The sequence below is a fragment of the Mustela nivalis genome (assembly GCF_964662115.1).
Source record: "Mustela nivalis genome assembly, contig: HAP1_SCAFFOLD_868, whole genome shotgun sequence".
In the NCBI taxonomy this organism is placed as follows: Eukaryota; Metazoa; Chordata; class Mammalia; order Carnivora; family Mustelidae; genus Mustela; species Mustela nivalis.
In genome coordinates this window covers 17,652-39,430 of record NW_028135796.1, presented here as the reverse complement: position 1 = coordinate 39,430, position 21,779 = coordinate 17,652, and the positions used below count along the sequence as shown (strand labels likewise).

Here is a 21,779-nt window from a genome sequence, read left to right as displayed (position 1 = left end):
CGGGAGGGGCCAGGCTGAGGGCCGGGGAGGAGACGAGTGTTGGTGGCTCAGGCCTGTCCTGTGAGAATGCCAGCCCTGCCAGTCCTACATCCTTGGTTCTGTCCCTGAAATGTCGTCTGGCCTGCTGGGTGGCTCAGAGTCCATGCCTCCTCCCTGACCCTCCCGCCTCACCCCCCTGCAGCGTCTTGCACGGCGTCATTCCCTGTGTGGCTTCCTTCTCCCCTGCTCCTCCCCGAGCCTCCATGAAGGGCTGTGGTCGGCCGGGGGATGGAGGACGCTCCGGGCGCTGTTCTAAGCAAGAAGCCAGTGTGGCACACGGCAGAATGCGGACATTCTGGGCTGATTGGAGTGGCTAGGTGTTGGCGGTGTGTGACAGTGTCCGTCACGGATGCAGGAAGGCTCCCAGCCTCGGAAGCACATATTTAGAGGCTCCTTTTCTTCTCTCTGTCAATGTAGGGTTCGATGACCTTCCGGTGTCCCTGAGAATGGCTTCAGGACACCCGGTGGAGGGCTTTTCCTTGAAAGGTCTGTCACCCAGTTTCACTGCCAAGACGGGTTCACGCTCCAGGGCCCTACAAAGAGGCTGTGTGTGAGACATCTCAATGGAACCCTCGGCTGGATCCCCAGTGATAAGCCCTTCTGTGCACAAGAAGGTAAAGTGCCCCCCTCGTCCGTGGAGGCTGCTCGTGGGGCTGTGGGGACCAGCCGCGTCAGCCCAGGGGCCCACCCCACATGCTGGCGGGAGAGCATTGTGGCCAGGCCGGGCGCAAAGGAGGCTCGGTGTCACAAGTCACCGTGTCCCTCCTCAACCTCAATGACGACCCAGGTCCTGGTTTCTGTCGAGGCAGGAGAGCAGCTCAGGTCACACCAGGGGTGCTCACTGCTGCGTCCCTAGCCAGCCGCGCACTCCCAGCCCCGGCGCCTGAGAAAGCAGAGTACGTGCTGCTCAGACTTGCCCGTGGAGGCAGGAACGTGTGGTACTCGGGAGATCCACTCAGTCACTGTGGCGTCTGTTCCAGGCGGGTTTTGATAGGGAGACAGGGCGGCACAGTGGGCATTTGTTTCCAGCAGTTACCCTATGGTCTCTCGTCATGGCGCGGTATCTGCCTACCTCTGGCAAGCGTGGCGGTGTCTGCTCTGTGTGCTTCATGCTGCGTGGGTGTGTGTGAGTTTAGAACACTGCTCAGAGGTTACCTGGCGGCGGGCAGGGGGCTGACTGTCTCCGCGGCAGGTTGGGCTGACGCAAGGGAGGCAGTGCCGGTGCGGGCAAGGGCTCCGTCTCTCCCCACCACCCCTGACCGTGGGTGTGGATGGAGCTTTCCTGACCTTGACAGCTCACTGTTTTTCGGAATTAGCATAGACCGTGTTTATGGAAGTCTTCGAAGCACCGAACTCGACTGTCACTGAGCATAGGCAAAGGCTTCCCCAAGCTGAGAGCATGCATGGTCTCTGCTTTTATTTTTGAGGTCTTTTTCTAAAAGAGTCAAAATTAAAACAAAGAAGTAAAGTGAACTAAATCACACAGAGAAGGACAGGTGTGTGTGTGACAGGTGGAATCTCAACAACAAAACAAATGAACAAGTAAGAGAAGCGTTGGAACGAACATGGGAGTGGTGGCTGAGCAGGGCTGAGAGAGCTCCAGCTGTGAGGTGGGTCGCAGGAAGGAACATGCGCCCGGGAGTACTGTCTGTGGTACTGTGACCACGGTGTGTGGGGACAGACGGGGACACCCCTGGCGGCACTGTCGGAAGTTCTGAAATATGGAATCACCGTGGTTATGCCTAATAGCAAGAGGGCATGGTTGGTCAAGTATCCTTCAATTAATAATGGTCAGCGTCACCATTCAGAACGGGTGCTATGGGCCTCGGGTGGATGCTGTGTAGGGAAGGTGGCTCCCTGTGTTGCAGGTAGGAGTCTGTGTCCCTTGATACAGATGCTTCTCTATATTTATTGAGACAGGCATGTGGTTTTTCCTCTTTAACTTTGCAGCCTTGCAGGTTACACAAGCTTTCTCTTGAAAAATCAAAACAAATTTTGAAAAGGATTTTAGAAATAAATGAATATTTTCTGCTATGCGCAGCCCATGCAGGCTGTGGTTTCCATAAGGTTTCAGTAATGAAAAGTTTATTTGGTTTTGTAGATCAACTTCCCTGATAAATCCTTTGGCCCAAGATACTCAGCATTTAAAACCCAGACAGGCTCAGGAACATATCAGCAATAGTAGAACACGCAGGCTCCGCGAATATTGCCTGGAGACAAAGGCCTTCTATTGTTTTATCATCCTGGGAAACAGAGAGCTTATCTAAAAGACAACCTCTTGCCAGTCCTGTCCTAACTACCTAATGAAGTATGCCCCAAGTTAGAAGGCCTTCATCTCCCCTTGCTCACTGTGTCTCAGACACATGGACCCTCCTGTGTGTGTCTGTGTGTTTAAAAGATTTTATTTATTATTTATATGTCAGAGAGAGAGCGTGCAGGAGCAGAGGGAGAATTAGACACTGTACTGAGCCAGGAGCCCGATGCGGGACTTGATCCCAGGACCCTGGGACTGAGCCAGCCAGGTGTGTGTTTTTTTTTTTTTTTAAAGATTTTTTATTTATTTATTTGACAGAGAGAAATCACAAGTAGATGGAGAGGCAGGCAGGCAGAGAGAGAGAGAAGGAAGCAGGCTCCCCGCTGAGCAGAGCCCGATGCGGGAATCCATCCTAGGACCCTGAGATCATGACCTGAGCCGAAGGCAGCGGCTTAACCCACTGAGCCACCCAGGCGTCCCCTCCTCCTGTGTGATTTTAAGGACACTCGTGTTCTCCTGGCTTTTGCACTTACTCTCCCTCTGCCTAAAGCTGTCTTCTCCCAGATCTGCTCGATAAGGCCACCTTGCCATGTGGCCCTGCATCATAAACATTATCTCCTCAGGGTGCCTGTCCCATGCACCCAGATTCCAGGGGCCCCTGGTAGGTCCCTGTGACCTCAGCACCCGTTCCTCCTCATGCGAGCAGCAATCACTGCATGTTAGTCTCTACCTTGCAGATTTACTAACTTGTTAGCGGCCTTCTCCATGCAGCGAGGGTAGGATTCCTAACTCTCCGTGCCCAGCGCTTGCAGCTGGGTGCTCAGCGAGTCACCAGTGGACAGATGGATGGTTGGATGGATGAATACCGGGTGTTATAAATGCAGGGGTAAACAAAACCCAACACCATCCTTTACAGCGAGGCTTCCAGCACCTTTCCTGTGTGGATATGAATGCTGTGTCTCCAGGGTCGATTACGTAGTTATGTTCCTGGAAACACTTTTTAGGGAGAATGGGTGTCAGAGTTGGCACTTGAAGGAATCAGGTTCATGTTCACATATAACTGGCATTTAAAAAGGCCAGTAAATATTGGTCGTGGTATGTATTCTTAGAACTTTGCCTTTTCTGCTCCTTAGGACTCTGCTCTATGCTAACTAATGTCATTGAATAATTTGTTCTTAGGTATAACTGTGTAATATCACCTTAATATCCCCTCTTTGACTTGTTTCTATTAAATCCCCTATTACACGAGCAGGACTCAGATGCAGCGATGCAGTGGTCTGGGGAGAAAGGATGTCTCAAAGTGGAAGCTTTGCACCCTCTCAGCTGTATCCCCAAAGTGCCCGTTTGTGTCTGTCTGTGTCGGGTTTGATCACATCCCCACTCCTGCCAGAGTCAGATACCGATGGAGCTTTATCTGTCATCCTTGGTAATGGCATTTTTGGAGCGGCTTTTAAACATTCTTCTGGCTGACGGGATGCACTCATACTGTAGGAAATTTCTCTTATTTCTGTTTGAAACTTCAGAACTGATGAAGATTATATGTATTTGTTTTGGGGCACTAAAGATCCTGGCTTCTCTGTTTCCATAGACATGAAGTGCATAGTCACGTCCGGCTAAGGATGGCCTGGCTGGGCCAGGCTCGTCTTCCTATCTCCCCTCCTCTGGTGGGGGGCTCAGGCGCCAGACGCCAAGGGTAGGATCATAGCTCAGCTTTGGGGGGCCGACTTCTGTGAAGCTACTGCTGGTCTGTTTTGTTCTGTCCTTTATCTGGGCCACAGCCCTCCTGGCCTCCTGGCCATAGCTCCGGTGCCTGCTCCCAGCTCCCTGGTCAGTGCGAGTCTCTGTTCCATAGCAGCCAGTCCCCATGGTGACTCCATCATGAGCAGAACTTGGGAGGCCATAGTGCCCTGGGATCCTTGGGCCATGTGCCCCGTGGTGGCCCCCAGCTCCTGGCTGTGGACAGAGGCATCTGGTCAGGAGTTCAGGGCACTCTGTGTGAGTGACTGCTGCTTCTGCACAGCCAGTGACCACACACTCACGGGCCGCAGTGTCCCTTCTGTCCACTGGCTTTACTCACTGACGCTGGCTGCCTGCTAAGGACCTGGGTCAGCTCCCGGAGAAGTCGGAAGCCAGTCAGGGGAACGGTGGCTTTGTCGCGTAAATCAGCACCATGGGGTTAGTTGGCAGCTGGGGTTTTACAGAGGGGCGCCTGGATAAAGGTGTTTTTATTTGCTCTGAGTAATGCCTGCGTTAGCACTACTGAGAAACGTGATTTCCCGTTTCCATTAAGAAGGCAGCAGTGGTGCCAAGTTGTCACTTGCCTTGTGACTCCAGTCAGGATCATTCTGGCATTGACTTTGGGGGAATTTGTCTATTCTGGTAGAAAAATTTTTGGTTAAACGTGAGAGGTTGGAAACCCCTTTCCACAGTTTGAAACTCAAAAATAAGAGGTCGAAATAGAACCACAACAGTTTTCCATCAAGGACGCTTCCTGCTGAAATTTGCAGACAGAGGGTTGATGGGGTTGTCCCGGGGCTCCATGGCCGCACTTCCTTGACATTTCTTTGCCAGCCACGTGTGGAGTCCCGGAGTTCCAAGGGCATGTGGGAGAATGCAGGGGTGCAGTCCCTGCTCTCCAGCTAATCTGGAGATGAAGGCAGATGCCACGCCCAAGCTTTGACTTTGACCCTGCGAAGAGGTCATCCTGTTTTCTAGAGTCTGTTGTCAGATTCTTCATTGGTCCCTGTAAACCCAGCCCCAACCCTACATCAAAACTCCTGGGATGTGCTTTTTAAACCCACCTGTGTTCCCGGCCATGGGCTGCTTGGGTCCCTTCCCTCCGCAGCCTCAGGACTCCTGGGCTCAGGCCTCAGAGCCAGCAGTTCATGGTCAAGTCTCCCACCATTCCAACCATATGGCTGATTCAGAAGGCTTTCGGGAGTGGCTGAGAAACCCAGTCTTACAGCATTGAGATACTCTTGGAGAAAGTTTCTGTGATTGTCGAAATGCTGTGCTTGGATTTTGTTTCATTTTTAAAACTTGCGAAGCTTGGAGCGCAACCCCTCTGTACGCCTCCGGGGATGGCTGCACAAGGTTATGTGGGGACACACGCGGAATTGGGAGGAGACCATGTTCGAAGTGGAGGGTTATAATTTATCCACTGTATTTTATCTCTCAATCACGTTCTGTGTGGACTTCCTGTTCCTGCGCCCCTGATGCTGGGCTACAGACCCTTTCCGAGTCTGTATTCTGCTCCCACCTGCTTCCAAGAAGCAGGTCACCTACCTGTGGGGGGCTGTGTGGTGTTGGTGGTTGCATGTGCTTCCATGTTATTACCCCGTGGAGCAGATCCGGTAGGAGGGAGGTGCCGGCCGGTGTGGCCCCAGCTTGTCCCCACTGTTCTGCAAGGCCTTTTTTTTTCTTCTGCCCCAAGGCAGAGGCGGTAGGCTGGGTGGGACCACTTAGCAGGTCATTGTGAGCCCCTAGCTCTGTCCTTCCTCTCTTAATTCCAAAATCGCCTGAGGCTCCACTGTGAGGTGTGAAGGGTTCCAGGCTGGAGGTGAAGCTCCTTTCATGGCTGGATTGGGACATCTTGTCCTCAGTCCCCTCCAGACCAGGGGCTAGCAGTCCGTGTGCGAGGGCGTTTTATCACAGGGAAGCCTGAGGCCAGGTCCGAAAAGAAGAGCTTTGTGCCAAGCTGGGAAGCACAACAGGCTGAAATTTAAAAAAATAACGTGTCCATTTTACACCTTTGCAGATTGCCGTATCCCTCAAATCGACGATGCTGAGATTCATAACAGGACATACAGACACGGAGACAAGCTGATCGTCACCTGTCACGAGGGATTCAAGATCCGCTACCCTGATCTGTACAACATGGTTTCTCTGTGCCGTGATGACGGGACGTGGGACAACCTGCCGCTCTGTCAAGGTAGGGGCGCGGGCTGGGAACACGTGTGTGTCTCTCCACTGGGACGTGGAGGGAAGCAGGGCCCACCGGCTCTGGCCTTGGCATCCGCACACCCTCCCTGCGGTCCCCAACAGCCCCTCGTGCCCATCGTGAGAGCCCAGACCAGAAGAGCCCTTGTTCTTGAGCATGTTGACTTCTCCTTCACACCGAGAACCAAAAGTCTTTTAAGAAATAGGCATTTTGTAACCAGGCTGTGAGCACGATGATGAACTATGGCATTTTTAATGAAAACAGCAGAACGTTTATACTTATTTCAGTGGTGGTGAGGGTAGATTAAAGACGCATCTTTACAGAGGCTATTTTTTCTTAACGTTATCCATTTTTATAATGCATGAGGAGCAGAAAAATAATCAAATTCAGATTTTATCCAAACTACCCAGTAAATAAGAATCCTCTTGCCTTTTTAACATTTGCCTGGGCCAACACGGAGGACCCTGTTTGTGAAAATAAGTCCTTCCGTGCACATTAATTCTGATTTTATTTTCTTGACATGTGACTTGAAAGCCAGTGCATAATTCATTCTTCGGGGAGGAGGCTTGTTTGCGCCGGAGACTTGGCGTGTTCCGGTTGAGACGAATGCTAGCGCTGGGCTCTAGGTCATGGCTGGCAGGCTCTGATATTACTCTGCGTGCCCCGGGGTCGGAAATGAATTATTTCCTTCTGTGAGGGCTTAAGAGTCCTACATGGCCCTTTGCAGAAACAGAGGCTCTGGATCGGGAGGACCAAGGGCGGCCAGGCCACCCCTTTGTGAGCTTCTCTGCTCAAACTCCCTGTGCCACGTAGCCTGCACAGATGACATTTCCAGGGATACATGTGCTCTGGGGGCACTTCTCGGGAGGCTGTGGAGAGTTGTCACCGTGATCTGAGGTTGGGCTGAATATTCACGTGAACATTACCAACGACTGGTCCCTTTCCTTCCCGGGGCCAAGAACGCTCCCTCGGATGCCAGCCCCCTCTGCCTTCATGAATCCTGCATCCCCCACTGTCCCCTGTTCTCCTGCCCTTTCTAGAGATTTCTCCCTCTTAGGTCTTGCAAATTCCGTGCACCTATTTACGAGTTCTTTTGGTCCCTATTATTTCTTAAGAAATGCCCGAGGGTGGCATCCTCATCAGGGGCTCAGGTGTGGCCTCCTGCTCTGCTCTGTCCACCACCCTGCGCTTGCATCTCAGAGCGTCGCCCAGAGCCGGCTGGCTGCTCTCGGAAGGTGCCCTTCCCCGGATAGCACCGTCACCCACACCACCCTCCCTCAGGGCATGTCCCCTGCTCTGTGCCCTGAACTCATCTCCATGCAGAGGCAGGTAGGGGCCTGGCTGCCCAAGCAGTGACTGCCCAACATGGCATGGGCGTGAGGGGTCTGGCGGCATTAGATGGCCTGACACCTCGGAGCGCCACGGGGAGCATGACTGGCCCTTAGCATGACGTCTCGTCCTGTGGCTTTTCTTTGCACTCCCAGATCCGGGGGAGAGAGCCTGACAAGCCGGCTCGCCATTGCCTGGAAGTGTAAATAGAGGTTGCACCAAGCTATTGTGTCAAAGCCTGGTGTCTGCTGCCATGCTTGGGATGGGCTGTCCCCAGCCAAGGAGCATGTCTCTCTTTCCCTGGTTTACTACTGCAGTTACAACCCCTTCTGGCTTCTTTTGGGGCAGGCAAGCAGGCGGGCATGTTCCAAGGCCATGTTTTCCTTGGGAACTTTGTGTTTTGGAGAGCAGTGTCCAGACGCACCTGCTGTTCACTGTGGGTCTGTCCGTTTTATACTCAGGGGACTCCAGCTTCTCTGTGGGAGTGGCCAGGAATGACACTCCTTCTTGGGAGGAGCCGCAGGCACTGTCCCTTGTGCCAGCTCATTTGAACAGCACTTAGGGACTCTGATACGGTCAGTTGTTCATGTTGACGTGCTTGTCTTACTTTTCTCAGTCACGGATTCTGTTTATTCCTGAGTCCCAATCTCCCCCTCCTCCCCGACACTTCACTTTTCCTGTGAACACAGTTCATGTTCAGCTCAACGGGTAAATCCTTCCAGGCCGTGGAGAAAGGATGTGGCCACGTGTCTCAGATGTGGCCTGTGTGGTAGTAGGCCCGTGGATCTCTGTGGCACGGGACACTGTCAGCCCCAAAGGGAGCATTTCCCTAAGTTCTGCATGCCAGGGCTGCCCTGGCCTCTCTGGTCTCACGCCGAAACATCGATCCCACGTACCAGCTCACTGACCAGGGCAGTCGGCGGAGCATGAAGCCGTTCGAGGCTCAGAATGTCAAAGCAAGCCAGCTCGGGAGCAGAGCTCAGACACCTGCTGCCATGGGCATGCTGTGATCCGTGCTCGGCGACTGGAAGGGAGAGTCGGGATTTCCATTATACGTTATTTACTTCACACACAATTAGTTCTCCGCGGGAAGAGCCCCAGCTCTGCAGAGTCATTATTTCCTCTAGTGAGACCACTGACCCCGACAGGAAATGCCAGGATCGCAGCGGGGGCCACACAGAACGGGATTCTGTGCCCCTGGGAATGTTCCCCAGGCACAGGTTTCAACACGGAAAAGCAGCTTCCGTTTGGCAGAAGCAGAAGTGTGGGAACACAGACAGCATGGAGAATTCTGGGTGTGCGTGGGGGCTTGCGACACCCAGCCCCATGCCTGCCGTGCATGTCCTTGGGCTCTGCGCAGACCCTGACCAGGAGCTCCTTGGGAGGGGGCCCAGTGGGGTGTATTCTGAGACACCCTTTTTCTGGGTAGTTCTCAAGGCTGAGAACCATGTCAAGTGCACCTAAAATGCAAATTGATCTTCACGTAGCATCACACGGGGTCCGCAGGCCCCTGCCTCACAGTCCAAGCAGGGGAAGGGTGTTTTTGCTGCCACCTCCTCAGACCCCCCAGGTGTCCCCATTGTTGAAACAGTTGGGGTGTATGTTTGCTGCACAGCACCTCAGTGCTTCTCACCCCCAGGAGCATGTTAGCATCACCTGGGGAGATTTAAAAAATTCGGGGTGCCCTGGCTGTGCATAGACCTAGGGCTCGCAGCCAGGATTGTGTTGCTTAAAGGTTCCCGGATGATTCTGAGGTGTGTCTGGGGCTCCCTGATCCCAGCTGTACCCCCCTCACTTCCTCCATCTTCCCCTGGGCCTCTCTGTGTGGTTTGCAAGCATGACGCCAAATTCTGCGACATGAATCGAACAGGAAAGTGGTTACGGGCGTCTGGCTGAAGAGCCCTTGGTGGCGGGCAGGGGGCCAGGGTTTTGCGGGTCTCGTTGGTGCAGAGGGGACCAAGTGCGACCGTCCCTCCTCTTTTCCTCGCCACAGGCTGCCTGAGACCTCTTGCCTCTTCCAATGGCTACGCGAACATCTCCGAGTTGCAGACCTCCTTCCCCGTGGGGATGTCATCTCCTACCACTGCTGCCCTGGGTACAAGTTGGAGGGGGCCGAGCACCTCGAGTGCCTACACAGCCTCATCTGGTCGACCAGCCCACGCCGGTTCCTTGCTCTGGAAAGTAATGTGTCCACTCTTCAGGAGGGTGACTCACAGTTACAGCGGGTGCTCCTGCGGGAGGTGATGAGCTGGGAATCCTGGTCAGCGCAACTCCCCTTCCTTTGAGTGCACACGGCCCTGAGCTGGGCCATGAGGCTGGTCATCCCCCAAGAGGCAGGACCTACAGCTAGTCGTAAAACGGGCTTCCCCCGTCTGAGGCTGAAGGGCATGAAAGAGAGGCGCTTCAGGCATCAGAGGTTAAACCGTAAAATATTGCCAAGTTAAGTGAAATGTCCTAAAAAATTAATTTTCTCTGCATGAAATGAAAACAGACTGTATTATGGCGTCATTCATTTTCTCCTTGCTTTATTGTGTTGTCCGTGCTTCTCCCTGTTCCTGTGCATTTTATGGCTGGGCTTGAGCCGTGGCTGGCACACGCTGGGAAGCCTGGAGCTGACGGCTCCTTTCTTCCTGTTCTCCTCGAATGTGTGTCATTTCCCTGAGCAGTGGTTCGCAGTAGTGAGGGGACAGGGCATCCAGGGACAGCAGCAGGTCGGGGTCTGAGGGGTTTCCTGCTAGCGAAGGTGGGCATACTGGTTCAGCTCTCAGTTTCATGTGGGTCTTGAAATTATGACTGACGCACACACACTGATTTGCATGTGGGCCTCTGAGCACAGCGTGCAGGACGGGTCTACGAGGGGGAAGAGGAAAACAAAAGCAGGCTCCAGTTAGGAGGCCCCTGGAGCTTTTCCTGGAAACAAGACACGACCACATGACGTTCTTTCAAGGGTGTGCATGCAGCAGGGAAGACGCTGCTGGACCATGGGTTGTGTGGAGTGCTGACAGCCAAAAGAGGCCAGGGGGGCGTCCTAAAGCAGTGCTGGGGGAAGGGCAAGTGGGGGCCCCTGGGACAGCAGCAGGCATGCTCTCGTGAGTCCGGCCCCCACCCGTCCCAGGTCCCTGGGGTTGGGCCTCCAGTGCATGTGTCAGGTAAGACACGGTATGCCTGGTAAAAGCTGAATTTCAGATAAATGACAAATCATTTCTTAATTTGAGCGTACTCTCAATATTGCATGGGACTTAACTCATTTGTTAAATTCTCAATTCAAATATAACTGAGCACCCAGTACTTTCACCTGTTAACTCTGGGGACCCTCACCTGCAGGGATGCGGTGTCCCCCATGTCCAGAAGTGCAGGCAGGTAGAGGTGAGCCTGGGCCATAAGGAAAGGGGCTCCTCTGGGCCTGGGGGTGTCTCGTTGCTCAGAAAGCCAGAACTAGATTGGGTGGACGGTGTCATGATTACGATTCTATCAGTCCAAGATGCCTGTTTCAAGATTTTGACAAGTTTTGTTTAAATGTTTTTCAATCGGTTACCTTCCGATAAGCTTCATTTTGAAGCTTTGAGAGCTGTTTCTGTGGAGTCTGGAGGATCTGCAGGGAGCAAATGAAACAGACCCTAGTGTTAGTAGCTGGTAGCTAAGGTTGGAACATAGAACTGGAGTGTAGCCTCGTCCTCCGCCAGCAAGGGCTATGGCCAGAGTGACCGCTGCCACAAAGGCCACAGTGGCCTTTCCTCTGAGGTTTTGGTGTGCGAGTGTGCGCATGCATGGCTGCGTGCATGTGTGTGTGTGTACACATGCACATGTACACATGTATGTACACCATGTGTATGTGTTTAATAATCCTCGCATGTCTGCTCTCCCTGTAAAGTATCTGGTGGAAGCACTCGTGGGATCTTGAACTGCTAACTGGGCAAAGATGCCAAAACTGTGATTCAGAACCAAGAGGCACAGCGCCGACTGAAGGATTTTTGTGTTTCGAGTCTTGATAGAAACGGGGCCAGGTTGAACGATGGTTCGGGGTACCAGGCAAGGATTCATGGAAGATTATCCAGATGCATCAGATGTTGCTGTTTCCTCAGCCTTACTGGAATCATATGCGGTCTTTGAAAGGAGGAGTCATGCTGTCACGGGGCACCCGTTGTCATCCCCAGGGACTCTGCCCCTTGCCCTCTGTCATCTGGTTCCCCCTTCAGTTTCCCATCTTTCTTAGCACACAGTCTGATTTTTCTTGATGTCCCAGGGAAATCCACTGCATGGTGCTGGGAAGCATGGAGCCTTCAGGGGCTTTTAAATGTAGGGGTGATCTGCCCCCTGAGCGCCTGGGTCTGGTTGGCTGTGCCAGGAAAGTGGTTCCCTCCCGTTTTGGGGCTCCCCGGGACCCACCAGTGCGTCGGCTGTGGTCCCCACCCCAAGCCTTCTCCACACCCACCAACAGCCAGGAGATGGGGTCCCCAAGTGGGTCGGGAGGCAGCGTGCAATGTTGAGCAAGAGCGTGGACTGACGTCTGACTGGTTGGGCTCACATCGTAGGTTCCCACACGATGGCTTTGCCGTGGGGTGCATCACTTAGCTCTGTCAGCCCTGTTCCCTCACCTGTCACATGGGGCAGATGGTCATCGCTCCTCCTGACACCGTGAGAATCCAGCATGGACATCACACATTTAGGGAGGCTTGTGGCACATGCTGGGTGTTCCCTCCAGGGCCACTGTTATCATTCTTCTTGGAATTCTGTGCAGAGGCACATTAAGTAAATAAGTGAGAACCTGGGCGTGGCCATGTGAGCCCAGTACCCACACTTCTGTGCACACTCGGGATCGTCCAGGGTGTTCTGGTGCTCGCGTGGAAGGTGAATCCCACGTGTCAGGAGGAGGTGCTCAGCAGCACCAGTGATGCCATTGGTTCTGAGAGCTTAGCATGTGGCCAGAGGGTTGATGTGGCAAGCCACTTAGCGCCTTGTGAGGCAGGCGCTGGTTTTGACGCACTTCACAGATGGGCCAGCCTGGGCTTGTAAAGTTCCAGAAACTCAGCAAGTGACATAGCTGGGAAACGGGTGCACTGGGACCTCGACATGGGTCCCTGTCCTGTCAGAGCTCGCGCGTGTTATCGTCAGGGTACGTCACCTAACTAGCTTGTTCTGATCACTTTGCAGCCTCGTGGGCAAGCAGTGTGATGTTTTTATAACCTTTTCTTGCAGAGTCAAACAATTTGGAAGCACTAACACGTAGGAAGGGGTTCATCTTTCTAGACTGGCTGCTGACCCTGTGGAGCTCTCCACCTCAGGGGATGTGTGGCGGACAAGAGCCGCTCACTGCCCCCCTGGCACCCCATGTCCCCATCATGGTGCAGAGCCTGGCCAGGCTTGTGTCTCCTCTCGCAGGCCCGGATGGACACCTCAAGGGTGACATGACGTGTCCGGACGCTCCATCTCTTTGGCTATGGCGGCTATTTCTGCCATGTGGGGCCTCCTGTCCTCCATGGGCCGCGGGGCATCTTCTGAGATCAGCCCTCTCTGGCACTGGCATCAGGCAGCCCCACACACATGTCAGCAAGCCCAGAACGGATGCCTTGCTTTGTGACGGAGTTTATGCTTTGAAAGGAAAAGCTCTGGCGGCTTCTTCAAAGGTACGGGTTGTGTTTTCTGATGTCTGTGCGCTTGTACTGAGAGTAGACGCCTCTGGAGCCTGTGTTCCCTGCAGCTGAGCTGGGGGCAGTGGATAAAGCAACAGAAATCATGAGGTCTTGAACCAGGTTGTTGGTCTATCCTTCAAAAATAGATGTGTGCGTATAAATGTACTTGGCCAGAGCCCCACGCGTCCCCGTGTGCCAGCCTGGCTCACTGCGGCCTCGGGAGTTGTCATCCCTGTGCAACGTCCATTCTGCCTTCATCCCTTTCTGTCTCTTTCACACACACACACACACACACACACACACACACACACACACACACACATACACTATGGAGTATTATGCCTCCATCAGAAAGAATGAATACCCAACTTTTTATCAACATGGATGGGACTGGAGGAGATTATGCTGAATAAATTAGTCAAGCAGAGAGAGTCAGTTATCATGGTTTCACTTACTTGTGGAGCATAAGAATAACAGAGAGTACATTGGGAGAAGGGGAGGAGAATGGAATGGATTTGGGGGAAATTGGAGAGGGAGGCAAACCATGAGAGACTGTGGACTCTGAGAAATAAACTAAAGGTTTTGGAGGGGAGGAGGTTGGGGGTTGAGTGAGCCTGGTGGTGGGTATTAAGGATGGCATGTATTGCATGGAGCACTGGGTGTGGTGCATAAACAATGAATCTTGGAACACTGAAAGAATTAAATCAAATTAAAAAAAAAAAAAGAGTGTGTGTTTCTGTGTCAAGGTCATGCTGCCCTGATTATGATGGCTTTGCAATTTATCTTGAACTCTGGGACTGTGATGCCTTCAGCTTTGTTCTTCTTTGTCATATTGCTTTAGCTATTTGGGGTATTTTGTGGTTCCATACAAAGTTCAGGATACTTCAATCTAGTTCTGTCAAAAGTACTATTGGTATTTTGATAGGGATTGCACTGAATCTCTAGATGGCTTTGGGTAGTATCCACATTTTAATATTAATTCTTCCAATCTGTGAGTATGGTTTATCATTCCATTTATGTGTAAGTAGTGGTAACTTCTTAAAAAAACATGCTGGATAGCAACTGTATCAGGATTCTCCAAATGAAAAGAGTCAAGGGATTGGCTTATGGGATGTGGGGTTGGCACATGAAAATCCATAGGATAGGCCATCATTCTGGAGACTCAGGTGGGGTTTGATGCTGTGGTCATGACCCACAGAATTCTTTCCTCTTTGAGAAACCTCAGTTTTTGCTCTTAAGTCCCTTTGGCTGATTGGATGAAGCCCATCTCCATTATTGAGAACAATCTCTTTCATTTCAAGTCAACTTATTGTTGTTATTAACCACATCTACCAAACAACTTCACAGCACCACCTGGATTGTGCCTGAATAAATAGGTGGGTCCTAGACCCCAACTAAGCTGACACATAAAACTAACCATCATATAGCCAGTGAGGAAAAATGATATTTCAAGTTACTGACTAAAATCAGCATTAATTAATAAATTAGCATGAATAAAATCAATGAAGTTTGAAGAGCTACCTTTCTCACAATTTGAAGTTCTGAAGAAGCACTCCACCATCAACATATTCTTGGGCCCTCTCAGCGAAACTAAATTTTCCCCAAGACAACCAAAGACCATCATGAAATAGTTATCTTGGGACATGTTTTCTGCCAAAATTCAGTCAATTCCAAATAAGATTTTTGTGTCAACCTCTTCTCCCTGGTTTATGCAGCTGCTTGAGCAAGTAAAGAGGACAGAGTACATGTCTCAGGAAAGTAACATCCGCCTCCTTTTGGGTGATTTGTTGCAGGGTCCTTTGCATTCTTTTTCTCGGGATCAATATCACCCAATTAAACTCGTGTTGACAGAAGCATGTTTCTCTGTCCTTATCTCTGGTGTCAATGAGGCTATACAAGGAAATGTTTTTCCCTGAAAGACATTCACCTTTTCCCCCTCTTTTGCCTCAAAAGCTGACTCCTATGTTTGCTAGCACTTGGCATTGCTGTAAAAATGCCCTGAGAATAAAATTGATATGGTTGGCTTCATTTAGCTGTAGGGATAAGAAATAACTACATGGTGTGGTTGGAGGTGCTGAAGTTTGGCAAAGGTTAGAAACCTTCACAGGGATAATTGAAGGGCATCCTCATCAAGATCCCTATGAAGATGAAAAAGACCCAAACAACTTCTGGCTGGCTGCTCATCCAGGCAAAGACGGAAAGGTGGGAGACTGTGGCTGCCAAAGACCTTCCCTGATCATGGCAGATTTCCTGAATTTTCACTCTATGGAGGAAAGGTTAGGTGACTCAATTATTAGACAGAAAAAATAGAAAAACTGACTTTAACTTAACTGCTTTACACACCACAAAGTGTCAGAATGTCAAGAATCAGAAAACCATTTGAATTTACTTTATTGATTCAAAAGATGTTTTGTTATATAATTAATTAAATTAGGCACGTTGGACTAAGCGAGAACCTAGCACCTGCTCGATATGGAAGTCAGTTAGATCCATTAAATGTCTAGGGTGCCTGAGTGGCTCAGTGTTAAGCCTCTGCCTTTAACTCAGGTCGGGATCTTAGGGTTCTCGAGGCCTGCATCAGGCTCTCTCTCAGTGGGGAGCCTGATTCCCCCCTCCCCCGCCCTTTGCCTGTCTCTATGCCTACTTGTGATTTTTCTCTGTTAAAGAAATAAATAAAATCTTCTTAAAAAATTTAATGCAATCCCTAACAGAATTCCATCAGCAGTTTTCACAGAGCTGCTCGAAACAGTCCTAAAACTTCTATGGAACACAAAGACATTTTGTGTTTCTTTTCTTTTTTTTTTTTTTTTAACATTTTTTAACTTATTTATTTGACAGAGAGAGGGATGACAAGTAGGCAGAGAGGCAGGCAGAGAGACAGAGGGGAAAGCAGGCTCCCTGCTTCCGAGCAGAGAGCCTGATGCAGGACTTGATCCCAGGACCCTGAGATCATGACCTGATCTGAAGGCAGAGGCTTAACCCTCTGAGCCACTCAGGCGTCCCAGACATTTTGTGTTTCTATGGAACACAAAATTTCTATGGACACAAAGAGGCGGGACCACAGCAGCAGCCGGTCCTCCCCACGCTGCTGGAAGTGCAGGGGTGTCCACACCCGCTAGGGGCATCAGAGGGCCGGCCCGGAAGTGCCTTAAGTATCCAGGCCAGCCGGCCGCATGGGATGGGCGCAGCCGGAAGTGCGGGCAGGACGCCGGAAGTGCCGGAAATACGCCGGCAACGTCCGCAGGCGCTCACAGGGAGCGTGGCAAGCTGCGGAGCAGGATGTCCCTGAGGCGCCCGGCCGGCCTGCGCCCAGCCGCCTGCTCCCCCAGGCCGGCTGCCAAGGCGCTGAGAGAGCTCGGCTAAGGACACCCCATGCCTTCCAGCTCAGCCCGTTGAATCACCCCGTGACTCTTTTTCGAGCCCCTCGTTGTGGGTGTCACGGGCGGCTGCGCACTTCGCCTCCATTGGCGTGGCTGAGGCGGCAGAGCTGGGCTTAGTTCCTGCGGCCTGCGGGATGGACTTGCTCCAGAGTCTGCAGAGCCCACGCCCCCGAGGCCGCGAGAGACGGGAAATGCGTGCGCCCGGTATGCTGACGGCTCTGCGCGGTGCTCCCTGATTCTGAGGGACTGCCGTCCAAGGTGGGTGTGCGCCGGACCTTCCACTGCTCTCACTGGTGTCCAGCTGCATCTCCAGCCCCCATTCAGCCCGGTATCCCGTGGGGTGCGACAGCTGCGTGGGCAACAGGGGCCAAGGACGCCCCCTCTCCACCACTGGGGGAGCTGAGGGAGGGCAGCCCCCGGGGGCTGGGGCTCGGGGTGGGCTGCGTCCAAGCTGGTCCTCTCTCTCTGGGACGCTTCGGGGATTCTCGGGGACTCTGGTGGCAGCACCCTGGCATGGGTGGGTGGTCCTTCCTTCCCAGGTGCCCCTCAGCCCTGGGTTCTTGCTGTGAACTCTGCAGACTCTGATGGGATCCACCGCCACCCATCCCAGAGCTGGCCTCTGTCCAGCAGACGTTCCTGCTTACCCTTTGGTGGTCCCGGGAGGCTTGTGTGCTGTCAGTGGGGTGCACGTGCTGCAGCCGACGTGGTCAAGGCTCGCTCAGTCCATGTCAGTCTGGAAGGCTGCCTTGGGCTTATGACCAGGGAGGTTTCCTCTCTTTCCCTGGGGGGAGGAGAGGGAAGGCACCACAGAACTCCGGACAGCCCCAATGAGTCTGCAGCAGGGGAGGGGTTCCTCCACATGCCCCCTCTGTCTCCCTTTATCCCAGGCACCACCTCAGCTGCTGGAGGCATTGGGCCAGTGGGACACGGGGGGCAGGGGGTTGTGTTTGGATCCAGGAGTCACCAAGGGCTTTGTCCGTGTCCAGTGCCAGTCTGTGGTTGCTGCGCCTAGCATCTTCACTTACCATGCCAGGATCCCACTGACTCTTGTCCCAACTGCACTCTGTGTGTTCTAGAAACATTGTAACGGTTTCTCCTGAGCAGTGTTGTGCACTGGGACCAAGGGCAGCCCTGGCATTGGGCCTCTGCAGGGAATGTTAGGTTCCTTTTCCAGGGTGGTCTCCAGGCGGGCTGGCTCTCCTGAGCTCTGGAAGCACAGAGGGACGGAGTCTGTTCTGGCCTCGTGGCTGGTCGGCGGGTCAATAGGCTCCTTAGTGGTTTGGCAGCCAAGATCTGAGACCATGGGATTAAGAGATACTGTTGAATCGAGAATTTTTACTTCTGACTCTTCCTTCCCTTTGGCTTTGGATGCCTGTGTCACTGGCAAGAAGGACACTGGTTTAGTCTTCAACCCTGTCCTGCCCTCGGCCAATGCAGCCCTGAAGGGCCCGAGATTTTCCTCACTGTAGCCCGCCGGATTCAAGCAGGGCTTTGAGCTGCTGTGGGTGAGGAACTGAGGTGGTCTTGCCAGCCTCTGCCTGCCTCCCGTTGCATGGTTCCTCCTAACCAAAGGAACTTAGTAAGTGCTTACTGTGTGTAAGTCCTGCTTTAGGAGCTCAGACGAGACATGGGGGAGAGGACCTGGCGTCAGGTGTGGGCAGTCCACAGACCTGTGGCTTAAAAGACAGCACTTCATGTTCTTGCAGTTCTGGAGGCTGGACATCAGAGGTCAGGGGCCAGCGAGGTCCATGCAGATGGCCGCCTTCTTGCTGGGGCCCCAAGTGGCCATTCCTGCCGTGTGTGGTGGGTAGAGGGAGTGGGGAGAGGGAGCTCCCCGGAGTCCCTTCTCACGAGGACACCAGCCATAGTGGCTCAGGGCTCCACACTCATGACCTCTGTTAATCTGAGTCCCCTCCTCCAGTCGCTCAGGGGGATTTGGGTTTCAACATATGAGTCTGGGGGTAAGGGGGGACAGAAGTCAGCCCTTGGCAGGTACCTGACACAGACCAGTGTGAATTTTGATGAAGGGGTACTGTGAGGCCTCAGAGCTCAGGGGAGAGCAGAGAAGGCTTCCAGGAGGAGGTGATCCAGAGTGGAGCTCTGAAGGAAGAGTGGCATGTGTGCAAATGTGCGTGTGTGTGTGTGTGAGAGAGAAGGGGGGTGTTAACAATCTGCTGTTTTCCAATTCGTGTGTTTTCTTAAGTCATTCCCTGAACGTTCCCCGTGGTTTGCTCTACACAGAACTTGGAGACACTGATGTGGGGCCCGGGGATGATCCGGAAGCTCACATGTGCAGTTTCCCAAATTACAGGCCGTAATGTTTGCTCTAACCTCATCAGCCAACTGCTAGACACTCCCAGTATTTGATTACAGCTGCTGGCCCCTAAAACAATCAATTGCATGTGGGTCCCCGGGCCACCAAGTAGGCCACGTCTGGCTTAGGTCAGGTAAACATTGAATTACTGCTGGAGTGGGCCTGCGGAGTAGTGATGGGTTAATACCTACAGTAGTAGGAAGTTGGCTTGGATTGCATTTTAAGTCGCTTTGCATCTATCTCTCCCGGGGTCGGTTTCTCCTCTCCCAGTCGGACCTTTACTTTGTTCCTCCCCTCCTCCTTCCAACATTCCCAGTTGAAGCGCACAGGGCTTCTGACCTACCTGTGGGTCCGGGTGTGGTGGCTGGGCCTGAGCTCTTCAGGGGCCTCCTCCAGGCCGATGGGGTGGGCGGTGGCCAGGCCAGCTGAGGTCGGGCTCCCCACAGTCACCCGTCTACTCACTGCCTCCTGGGAGCCCTCTGTCTCCACCCACATTCTAGCTTCCAGATGTGGGTGGCCCCACTCCGGCGCAGGGGTGTGTGCAGACTGGTGTGAGGAGCCTCACATGCATTCGTTACCCGAAAAGAGTCCAGAACATCCCAGGCTCAGGGCCAACTGCTCAGGGCCCTTGCTCAGGCAAGGGAGGACAAGGTGGCCAGGGGCTTGGGAAACTGTTTCTCATACTTAGGGTTTCCTTGTTTTTGAAGTTTTGGACTTAAATGCCTGGGCTTGGGACCAGAATGTGCTGGGGACCTTTGGGTGGAGGGGCCGGGCTCACCGGGATGGGCAGGTGCCTTTGGAGTCGCCCCGCGGTTAAACCTCTCGCTCCCCTGGCTGTGGCACGCGCCGCAATTTAGAAAGACTGCTGTCCAGCCGTTTCACTCTAAATAGTAAAACAATAAGTAAGCCTCGAAGAGGCAGCGATCATTTGCTGAGCAAGAATATTCTGAGTCGTTCTGATGTGCGAGGCTCTGGGCCAGCCAGGGTGGGAGTCAGAGATGAACAACAGGCAGGACCCAAGGCCTGCGTTGTCTGGAAAGTCACATGTGGGAAATAGTCATCTTTATTTCTCCCCCCGTGAAAATGGGCGTAGAGTGAGAAATACTCCAATAAATGGCAAAAATGATGCTTCTGTCTTAGTTATCTCTGTAATTCAGCACGTCGTTAGGACACATTGAAGTATTATGGGCTTTCTAAGTGTGATTATCTGCTATTGTTATAAACGGATAGCTTCGTGGCATAGGAGAAACCGTGTTTTTGTTTTTGTTTCCCATGATGGCTATTAGCAACATAGTAAATGTCTTGGTCGTTCAAACCCGTGGCCTACCCAGCGTGGGACCTGGACACGCACCCATGCTGCAGGGACCTCGGAGGGCGGATTAATCATCGCTCAGCAGGTGGACTGGGGGTCTCCCAGCAGGCTGGCAGTGGAGCCAGGATGGTGACCCTGATTTCCTCTCCCTGAGGTCTTCCCTGTGATGTCACTTGCCTTCCTGCAGATAGGTGGGGGCTGTAACGGTGGCCACCTCCCAGGGGTTCTCTGGCTTAGACGAGGTCACATGTGGAAAAGCACTTACAGCGGTGTCTGGGCCAGCATGCGAGCTCCGCGGCTGCGAGCCATCCGTACCTCCTGTGCATCTCATTCTCCACAAATCCTCTTCAGCCTGCCTTGGGCAGGTGCTTTCCCTCACATCTTGGGTTTTAGACTTTGTGCATTCACGAGCAACTCTGTCCTCTCTTAAATTTCCCTTGGACACATTCATGGTTGGGGGGTACTCGGATAAGCTGGTACTTTCTTGCAGACTTTACTATGCAGCTGTTCTTGACCCCGTGGAGGATCTGTCTGCCCCATGTGTCCTCATCTGTCCCTGTGCTAGGTCTGTCCCCTGGGGCCTGAGGTTCCAGCCCCCGGAGGAAGGGTTGTGGGGCATTGGCAGTCAGCTGTCCACAGCTGGCATGGCAGGTCCCTTTCTGAGGGTGTGGGGAATGTGGTTGGTGGCGCTACCAGGGTTTCCCAACACACGGAGTGATGGGTCCCGAGGCCTGAGTGAAGAAATGACAGCTCCCAGTGAACACGGTTCCCGAGCCAGACCTGTTCACGCTGAGACCAGGGAGCAGGTGTCGTGGGGAACCCGTCATGTTGGGAAAGTCATGGTCCCGAGCACAGTCCATGGGGTTTCACTCTCCTGACCATGGATAAGTCATTAAAGCCAATACCAAGGCTGAACTGTGATGAAGCAATTGCTGATTTCTGGGAGAAAATGAATGAACTCTGCACACACTACACCAGCAGAGCCGTGGTCTTGCCATGCTTCTGACCTTGCACATAAGAACCGAGAGTTTGAAACCTGTCCTCACCCTGTACTTTTAGGAGAATACCTTAGCACAAGTGTCCAGCTCTGCCTTGGGATACCCCTCTGCGAAGAGTTATCACAGTATTGGGAAGAGCATTCCCATGAGAATCACCAAGGACTCACTGTGCACCAGGCACCGTCACCGGCTTTCCCTGGGACCTCGAGCTGGGATTCCATCCCGCGGGGTTTGGGACGCAGTTTGACGGGAGGTAATTCTGTCTCCTGCCGCAGTGATGGGGAAGTTCTGTGTTGAGTGCAGGCAGCACCGTGGGGTCCAGGAGTAGAAACACGGGTGGAGGGCAGGGGACAAAGGCAGCGCTGTCCCTGGGCAAAGTGTGAGGCTTGGTGCTGCTTGGGGGGGCCTCACTCTGGCCTGAACTGCGAGTGTGTTTTGGAGACATGTAGGTAAGAGACACGAAGCATTGCCAGGATGGTGAGCATGACGATGGTGACATGGTGGCCATAGGCCAGCGTGTAGTGGTTGGCTGCTTTATGCATGGTTTACGTGCTGTCCACATATTAATTCGTACTCAGGTACT

General features: G+C 52.9%; 1 protein-coding gene across 1 annotated transcript in view; it reads left to right on the top strand.

Annotated features, from left to right (window-relative positions):
* Positions 1–473: 473 nt before the first annotated feature.
* LOC309857544 (uncharacterized protein) overlaps positions 474–21,779 on the top strand; it is a gene marked incomplete at its 3' end in the record, with an annotated part of 35,662 nt that continues 14,356 nt past the window's right edge. The window contains exons 1-3 of the mRNA XM_082750274.1: positions 474–653; positions 6,051–6,224; positions 9,556–9,743. Of these exons, the coding sequence (XP_082606400.1) occupies positions 6,170–6,224; positions 9,556–9,743 (243 nt within the window). The 5' untranslated portion in view covers positions 474–653; positions 6,051–6,169. The remainder of the gene's footprint in view (positions 654–6,050; positions 6,225–9,555; positions 9,744–21,779) is intronic.